The sequence below is a fragment of the Mastomys coucha genome, unplaced genomic scaffold (assembly GCF_008632895.1).
Source record: "Mastomys coucha isolate ucsf_1 unplaced genomic scaffold, UCSF_Mcou_1 pScaffold9, whole genome shotgun sequence".
Lineage (NCBI taxonomy): Eukaryota > Metazoa > Chordata > Mammalia > Rodentia > Muridae > Mastomys > Mastomys coucha.
The window spans coordinates 49,109,281-49,118,560 of NW_022196915.1; the positions used below are offsets into that span (position 1 = coordinate 49,109,281).

At 47.6% G+C, this 9,280-nt stretch overlaps 1 protein-coding gene across 1 annotated transcript in view; it reads right to left on the reverse strand.

Annotated features, from left to right (window-relative positions):
• CUNH13orf42 (chromosome unknown C13orf42 homolog) overlaps positions 1–8,224 on the reverse strand; it is a 24,855-nt gene extending 16,631 nt beyond the window's left edge. Inside the window, exon 1 of the mRNA XM_031362283.1 lies at positions 7,826–8,224. Coding sequence (XP_031218143.1) covers positions 7,826–8,224 — 399 coding nt within the window. The remainder of the gene's footprint in view (positions 1–7,825) is intronic.
• Between the last annotated feature and the right edge of the window lie 1,056 nt (positions 8,225–9,280).

The window sequence follows — 9,280 nt, forward strand, 5'->3', positions numbered from 1 at the left end:
AAATACTAGTAGTGATGTATTATTTTTAAGTATACAGCTAATATGCTTGGAGTTATTTAAAATTTATACTTGTATAATATATTTGTATAATTGTGAAATGTATTTTTACTATTGCTGTTGATGAGCATCTACATAATACTGTTAAATTGATTGTTGTTTTATATCAAACAACTTTTATAATACTTATTTTTATTGTTAAAATATTTTATAAATTTTAAGGAATATGACAAAAAAGATATTGTAGGTATTGAAGGGGGGGTCTATGGGAGGAGCGGTGGTACAAAAGGGGAACAAGAATGTGATTCAATTCTATTTAATTAAATTATGTTTTTAAATGTTAACAAAGTCAGATAAACTGAAATCATGTAACTTTTCTCATCATAGTGCAATAAAAGTTTTAAAAAATAATGATAATAATAATAATAATAAGTACCTTTTATTTTTTTCTCTTTATTTTATGAGTGTTTTGTCTGCGTATATTCGTCTATGCACCATCTATGTGCGGTGCCTTTAGAGGACAGAAGGAAGCATTGAACCCCCGGTATTATAGATAGCTGTGAGCTACTTCACGAATGCTGGGAATCCAACCTGAGCATCCAGGACTCTTAACCACTCTGGGGTCTGAGGCATGGAGCCCTGAGTTTGGATCCCCAGAAGCCACATGAAGCTAGACAAGGTGACACATCTGTAATACTAGCTTTTCTATGGTGATCTAGATGGGGGATCTCTATGATGGTGATCTAGATGGGGGATCTCTATGATGACTGACCTGGTGTACACAACAGTGAACAGGAGACCCTGTCTCAATACAGCGCAAATCAAGCATTGACCCCTAAGGTTACCCTCCGGTCATCACATATCCACAACCCCATTCACACACAAGAACAGACACAAATGGGCACACGCAACGAGATTTTCAAAAGAAACCGAGTTTATGCTCATGTCTGCTCAGTGAGTCATATGTGATACACACCCAGGGTCAGCTCCCTAATACACACAGAGGGTCCTCCTTTTCTTAATAGCTGTATAGTTGTCCATCGTATCCATGCACCACGGGAACAAAGGTCTTTGGCTAATTTGAAAGCTTTAACTCCAGCTATTAGTGCTACGCTGAGTGCTCTGCGTCTGTGTTATTTTGAACTTGTCCAGTAGGAAGTCTAGCTTAAGGTAGAGCTTTGGGGGTGCCCAGCTTATTGTGGATAAGTTTAAAGAAACAGTGGCAAGTAAATGCCAGCTTGTAGTTTCCTTCATGAGATGCACTTTGAAATGCCTCTGAGTGGGTATATGATATTTTCACATATAGAAGCTGAGGCTTGATTCTGATCTTTCCTGTCTTCCATGGACTCTCTAACCCACACTCATGACAATTCCCTCTGTCACAACATCTGGGACAAAGGCTGAGGATTTAGGGACATAACTGATATGGTAGTAAAGCCTCTTTTTCAAAGAGGTGGTCTGCCGCATAAGGTGTTTGTTTCCAACAAACTGGTTGAGCACAAATTCCTGCAAGCATGAACTCAGAAATCCAGGCAGACCCCGTTGCTTCCTTTCTACCCTAAGTATGCAGAAAGGCCTGGTGTAATGTAGCCTGCTTTCTGGTGCAGACTGATTCCCCCTGAGACTCTCTGGTCCCTTTGCCACCTGCCCTTTTGCAGTCACTGGGGAGGAAAATCATCCTCTGAGGGTATCTGTCCCAGAGAACAGCGGACACTTGCTTTCACAGGTCCCTAAGGTTATCATCACGCAAGCACCCAAGGCCCCACTGCCTCATCAAGCAGGAGGCTTGAATTACTTTTCCTACATGGAATCTATTGTGTTTTTCCAAACCAAACCCCATGGCCTTTCCCACTTTAGTCTCTGACTCCCTGAAGGCAATTTCCAGTGTTTTCCTGAATCCCCTCAATCTGCTATCCTGCCTGGTTTCACCTGCCCTATTGGTACCTAGGCTGTTTCTTTTCTTCTAGACTCAGTCAGTAATTATCTGAAGGAGGCCGAGTCCTGCCAAATGAACTTCCCATGTAAACAGCAAAGAGCCGGGAGGGGAGCCAGATGCTCTGCCCGCACCCAAGGCAAAGGAAACCTCCCTGAGCTCCTTGCCCCTCTTGTTCTTTCGCATCTGTCTGTGCCCTCCCACCCCACCATAATTCCAGTCCACTGGTAAGTCAGCTCCTGTGGTGCCTCCTCTTTCACACTGGTGGCCACGGACAGAACCAGATGGGCTTTTCCACCCTGATGTTCTGCCTTGTGTGCATGGAACATGCATGTCTCACACGTGCTGCTGCTGTCCCGCACTAAGTCCACACATCTTTCCGTGAGATGCTTTGCCGATCACAAAATGTGATTTAATCAAAGGACTTTAAGATAAGTTTTCAGGGCTTCAACTACAGCATCTTGCCTTCTGCCAGCCTCAGCCAGGAGGCTCAGGACCACATCCAAAACAATATGCATCTTTGTTCCTTATCTTCCTTTGTTTTAGATAGGCACTCGTTATGTGCCCGCGGCTGGCCTGAAACTCACAGAAATCTGCCTGACTCTGCTTGCTGATGAGATTAAAGATATGTACCCAAATACCCAGCTCCAAAATGCTTCAATTCTTTTTTACTCTCCAGCATTTAAAGAGAGAGAGGTGCTCATAATTGGGTGGGATTTTATTTCTAAAAGAATAATGAGAGTTCTTGAGACAAGATCGAGCTATAGGAAAAACAACTCAGAGAAAGTACAGTCACTGAATGCAGGCATGCACACATGCACATACAGGTTCTCCACAGGTAAGCAGTGGCCAGCTTGCTCAGGCTGAATGAGAACTCAGTGAAGTAGAGAGCAGAGCAGAGAAGATCAACACAAGGAGATAAAAAATGGAAAGGACCCTCAGACAACTAATTGTCGCCATTGTCAACTACTACTCAATGCCATGCAAGGAAAAACATGGACTCAGCAACAGCTGGCCTTCAGGCCTCAGGCCAGGTCTCGGGTGTACCTTGGGGTTAATATGGGATCCTACAGGGGGACAGCTCAGTTCAAGATGCCCCTTTTCACATCTGCTCACCCGCCACAGACCATTGTTCTATCTGTGCTTCCGACCGTGGTTGAGAATGCCTGAAAGCTGTGCCTGCAGTTGAGTGGATGATCACAGCTGAAGTGCTGTGCAGGGGTTGGAATGGACCCAGAGGCTACACACAGCCACCTTAGCCTGGGCTGGTTTTGGTCCCCCAAAACATCCACCTCTGTGTCAGTACTAACATTCTTATATTAGATATTTTGTAATCTATTAACTTAGCAGACCCACCAGCCCCCACCAACCTAAAAGCTGGAACGTCATCAGACAGCGTCTGAGACCTGTAAGGGAACCCCCCCCCCATCTTGTGTGATTGTTTCTCTGGCACACCCACCCAGGAGTTTTTAAGTTGCCTTGATCTATGACTTTCTTTGTTCTGTTACTACATAACCCCATGAAACTGCTTCTACATTAGAACTTATGTTTGGAAAGACCCAAATGTGTGTTCCTAGGTCATGGGAACTTCAAAATATGCTCTGGACTAGGCTATCCATAGAAGGTGTTATTGGCACTAACTGCTTGGCATCTGTTACTTGTCCCTCATGATATGGGACCATATCAGCCCATCTGGACAGATCTTGTCCCAGTAATAAAGGAAAGTTGATATCAAACCAGATGGCTAATCATCAATGTCTTCAAAGAAAGTCGCTCAGAAGGGAGAAGGGGAATTATCAGACTGAGAATGAGCCACACTGGGCAGGGGGCACTTGCCTTTCTTTCATTGAGAGGCTGAAGTGGGAAGATCTTGAGTTTGAGGTAAGCCTGAGCTTCATGAGAAGACCCTGTTTCAAAAGCAGAATCAACGATGGAATCGCTTGAGTCGGCCCTTCCAACAGTGGCTGAGGCGTTACAGAGATGTGGTTCTGAGCCATGGTCGCCTGGCACTGACCATGTGCTCTGAACTCGGCCCCTCCAATAAATACCACTTGTGATCTCTGTTTCAAGAATAAAAGAATCCTAAAGATTTTTCATGAGGCCAGCATATCACCCCAAATCCTGCAAAACTGAGGTCTGAAAACAAAGAAGAGAACTGTCCTGATGGCAGAGGAGACATTTTAGAAAGATTTGTACTGTCAGACTGCTGGAATGATGGTTTCCCAAGAACTAAATATCTCAAGGCCAAGGACATAGAACAGTCAACAAAGCGTTTGCCACACAAGCATGAGGAATTGGCTTCAGCTCCCAGCACCCACTCACATAAAAAGCGTACCTACAATCCCAGTGTCAGGGTTCCGGGGGCTTGCTGTCCAGCCCAATCAGTGAGTCCCAGATTTCAGAGAGAGAGATGTTGTCTCAAAATCCAAGGTAGATTGCTCATAAGCTATAATGTATGAAGTTGACCTCTGACTTTCATGTATACATGTACATACTTATATACTCACCACACACACACACACACACACACACACAGAGAGAGAGAGAGAGAGAGAGAGAGAGAGAGAGAGAGAGAGAGAGAGAGAGAGAATTAAAATTCACCTTCAGGGGAAGGCTGAAATGCTGCTTCCAGAGAATGAATTTGCCTCCAAGGAAGAGATGTCACATGGTGCTAACAATGTAGTAGGCCACCCACAGGGACAAGCCAGTGATGGGCCAGTGATGAGTGTGTCTTAATTAGGGTTTTACTGCTGTGAACAGACACCATGACCAAGGCAACTCTTATAAGGACATTTAATTGGGGCTGGCTTACAGGTTCAGAGGTTCAGTCCCTTATCAAGGCAGGAGCAAGGCAGCATCCAGGCAGGAATGGTGCAGGAGGAGCTGAGAGTTCTACATCTTTATCTGAAGGCTGCTAGCAGAATACTGGCTTCCAGGCAGCTAGATTGAGAGTCTTAAAGCCTACATGCACATTGACACACCTACTCCAACAAGGCCACACCTCCTAATAGTGCCACTCCCTGGGCCAGGCATATACAAACCATCACAGGGTGGGGGCACACCTTGACCAGGACTGCTTCCCTACACGTCCTTCTTGTCCTGTATTTAACATAAACTCACATCAGTGCTGTGGAGATGGGTAGCTTTTCCTCCTCTTCTCACGCAGCCGCTGCGTCCAGTATGTCCTTCGTCCAGTATGTCCTGCATCCAGTATGTCCTGCATCCAGTATGGCCCCTCCTCCACTGTTCACTAGTCCTTGTCTCTTTAATTGGTGTATTGGGACAGACAGCTGAGTCCTGCTCAGTGTGCCTTCCAGAGCCCAGGCTTTGACACTAAAGGGACAACTGAACTCCTTGCTTTGCTCCTCTTCCCTATGTGGCCACGTTGAATAAATCTCCTTTCCCTGCCTTTCACCACTGCTTAACTAGAATTTGCTTTAACCCTAAAACTTCCAGTTGTACTTTTTCCAAAATAAGATTGCCTTCTGTGGTGCTGGGCGCTAGATCTCCAACATGTGGATTTTGAGAGACAACATACAGTTCAATCTATAACAGAGAGCAGGAAAAAGACCAGTAGGGGCCTAAATCCTGACTCTTGGCAGGATCATGGCACTTCAGGAGGGAAGAGGCCTTTTGGTAGCCACGCTGCCAGTCCTGGAGCCTGACCGTGTCCTCTTACAGCCAAGCCCAGCGAAAGACTTTCTGTAGGCAGAAGGTAAAGGAGGCTGGTCTGTAGTTGCTGGTTGGAGTGCCTGGCATTTCTGAGGTAAGAAACGCTGGTGCAGCAGAAGGGGCTGGGTACTAGCATCTGTTGGGTGGCACTACTCCTCACCGGGCATGTCATCACAGACATAGCTTTGCCACTACATTAGGCCTGTTCACCATTGGCAACTTTTCAATATTCTGTCTTATTTGTGAAAGGGGTCCTAAAACAGTAGCCCAAAGAATGAAAAGTACCCAGAGAAAATAGGCTTAAACCCTGGCCCCAGGAGGGGAGAAGAGGAGGAGGTCAGGGGGAGGAGGAGGAAGAAGAGGAAGAAGAGGAGGAGGGGAGAAGAGGAGGGGGTCGGGGGAAGAGGAGGAAGAAGAGGAGTAGCCCAAAGAATGAAAAGTACCCAGACAAAATAGGCTTAAACCCTGGCCCCAGGAGGGGAGGAGAGGAGGAGGTCAGGGGGAGGAGGAGGAAGAAGAGGAAGAAGAGGAGGAGGGGAGAAGAGGAGGGGGAGGAAGAGAAAGAGGAGGAGGGAGAAGAAAAAGGGGGAGGAGGAGGAGGAGGAGAAGCTTGCCTCCTGGAAGAGGTTTCACACAGTTCAGACAGCCTCTCTCATAGCTACATCAGCATGTGCATTGCTATCGGGCTTCAGTTTCATCTTTTCTATAAAATTGTATCATTGCTCCAAGAAAGGGGAGAGAATTCAACAATTTTCTGCCTCCAGCTCTGGCCAAACTGCAAATAAATTCATTTTTCTTTACCGATCTCTGTTCCCAAATTTCTTTTTAAATGCGGGGGTTGGGGTAGGGAGGAAGTACAGAGTAGCTTATGAATGGAGGTGCCAGATAACCTGAGGAGGGCTCGCATGGCAGGGGGCCATGCGCACTACAGCTCTCACTGGGCTAGAGCTCTTACATGCCCACCCACTCCCCCATCCTCAGCACCATAAGGAGCCAGCTGTGTCTTAACAGGGAGGGCTCCCTCTGAGGGAAAAGCAGGGCTGTCCTCAGGAAGCAGCTAAGCAAGGCCCAGAATCCCCAGAGAGTCAAGCTGGAAGGAAGCCCAGAGCCTGCACCCCCCTTTCTCACCAGTACCCGTTCCAAGGAAGAAACTGGCTCAAACTGCATAGCCAACTGGTATGGGCCTCAGCATCCTGACCCCAGACTAGGAGGCCCTCCCCGTATGGGGCTCAACACACACGTTTACAGCTAAAATGATTCTTTAACCCACTTCCATGTGGGATGAAGTGCAAACAGTTGAAACCTGTTGAGCGAAGCCAAGTCCTAGAGATTTGATGACGGTCCAATCGGCCATTCAACATTAATAGGCCTGGTTAGAGCCTGCAGGATACTCTGGGGAGAGAATGGGGCCTGCTCTGAACACCTGGTCTAGCCATGAGGAAAACGGTTGTTAGGAGTATGTAACAGACTTAGGAGTATGTAACAGACAAGTCTCAAACCACGGGTACTGTAAATAAGCAACACAGCGAGAAGTGGTGGCACGGTGATGTGGTCGCATGGCAGCACAGGCTTCCAGCCCCAGCATTCAGGGGACCCAGGCAGGAAAGATATAAGTTCAGGGCCATCCTCAGCCACATAGAGACCCGGTCTTAGAAATAAAATAAAATAAAATGAGATGGGCTAAGGACATGAAGAAAGAAACAACCAACCCGGCAGATAGAGATGGATTGCTGAACCTCAGTTTCCCCTTTTGAGACAGAAGATGTGGCATATCTGAGTGCTATGAAAGAAAAAGAAAAGCCGTGTCTGTAAAACCCTGCGGTAAGCAGCAACAGTGGGGCAAATGCACAAGGTTTCTTTCATGAGGTCACACTCGTGTTTGGCTTGGGGTCTTTCAGGTGTGATGACAGCAACTGCTTTAAGAAGAGCAATCATTCTTAGGGAGATTGGTCATTGTTCCCCAAACGCCACCTCTATCAAATCAGGCACTAAGTGATACACATGGTCAGAGGCAGTTGCAGAACGTCCTGGCACAGAAGGTTATGCACCTGCTCTGGATCCGGTCCTCAATCTCCTAGGCAGCCCCCACAAACCCAGGAGCCCTGAAAGTCTGGGGACTGTCAGTCCCACTCCGTGGTGCCCGTTCCAGAGCAGGGACTTGCAGCACGTGTCCCAAGGCCCTGGGAAGAACCACAGCTTGCAGCCAGCCGACTCCAAACTTACCTTGCCTTCTCCTGGGGTCTTTTGCACTGTTCCCTTGGAGGACTTGGAAGAGGTGGAGCCAGCGCCCTGTGCGCGCCGGGGTCTCAGGTCACCGAGACTGCTAAGATACTTCTTGCGCAGGGCCAGCAGCTCCTGAAGGTACTGCAGGCAGTCCTGGGTGCGTGAGTACATCCAGGCACGGTCCTCCTGCTGAAGATAGTGCAGGCTGGTGTCCATGCTGTGGGTGCTTCTGTACTTCTTTAAGGACTCTCTGGGCCTCTCGAAGTGGTCTGCAACCACGTACATGGAAGTACTGCGAATCAGCCTGACAGTAGGGCTGGCTCCCGTGTAGTAGGGGCCTTCAGCCGCCGCCTTCCTCTGTTGGCCGTGGTGGAGGATGGAGTGGATCTTTCTGAACATGGTGCTCGGTTTCCCACCGTGGGAACCGTCGGCCGCCAGCACCAGCGTCACTTGATCCAGCAGCAGGCAGGGGAGCCCATACGCAGGCCCTGCGCCATCGGCCTCCCAGGAGGCTCAGCTCTCACAATCCCAGTGAGAAAAAGCTGTGTCAGGCAAGCGACCTGTACCTCTCTCATGGAGGGACACTTACAGGGGACAGCTAAGATGACATGCAGAGGCCCATTACAGGAGACAGTGCCCAGGCAGGCCTTTCTAAACAGTTGCAAGAATGTCCTATGCTTTTCCATGGAAAGGTTGGTCTGGAGGGAAAGGGGTGCGATGCTTTACCTGCTCAACCATTAGATTTATTTCCTTTGCGTTTTCCAGTCCCAAGAGTGGTCTCATCCCATTTGGCTTGCCTTCACGACGTTTTTTTTTTTTTGTTTTTTTTTTTTGTTTTTTTTTTTTTTTTTTTTTTTTTTTTTTTTTTTTTTTTTTTTACAATTCTGCCTAAGTTGAGCTGGCCCTGGTGCTGAATTCTATAGCTCCGAAGAAAACTCTTACTCTGCTGTAATACCCTCAACCAAAACCCGGGTGTCGCTCTGGGTGAGATCCAGCTCCCCTCATAGGCCAGGGTGGACACAACCAGGGCCCTTGGCAGGAACTGGCAGATGCCCTGATAAACCGGGCTCTGAGCAGGCATTCGAGCGTCCTGGAGAAAGCTGGCCTTGCGTAAGAGGACCTCAGGGTGGTCACCTGATAGCAGGCCTTTGAGGGCTGAAGGATTCAGGTATCTGGATCACGACTTTTAGCACAAATACGTCAGTGAGTGATTACATACACTGGGGGTGGGGGGAACCTCACTTCTCAGACTATCAAAAAGCCAACAAATTACTTTTCAAAAGCATCAAGTTCTTAGTACCCCCAAGACCTCCCCTCCACCCCAGTTTTCAAAGTTCCATTCAAAACTTCACTGCCACATTTCTTTCTCTCTATAGCTTATTTTCATCCAGACTTGGATCTAAGAGCTGAACCCTGAATGTCTGAAATGCAGGTCTTTGGGGGCTCTAGGCTGGG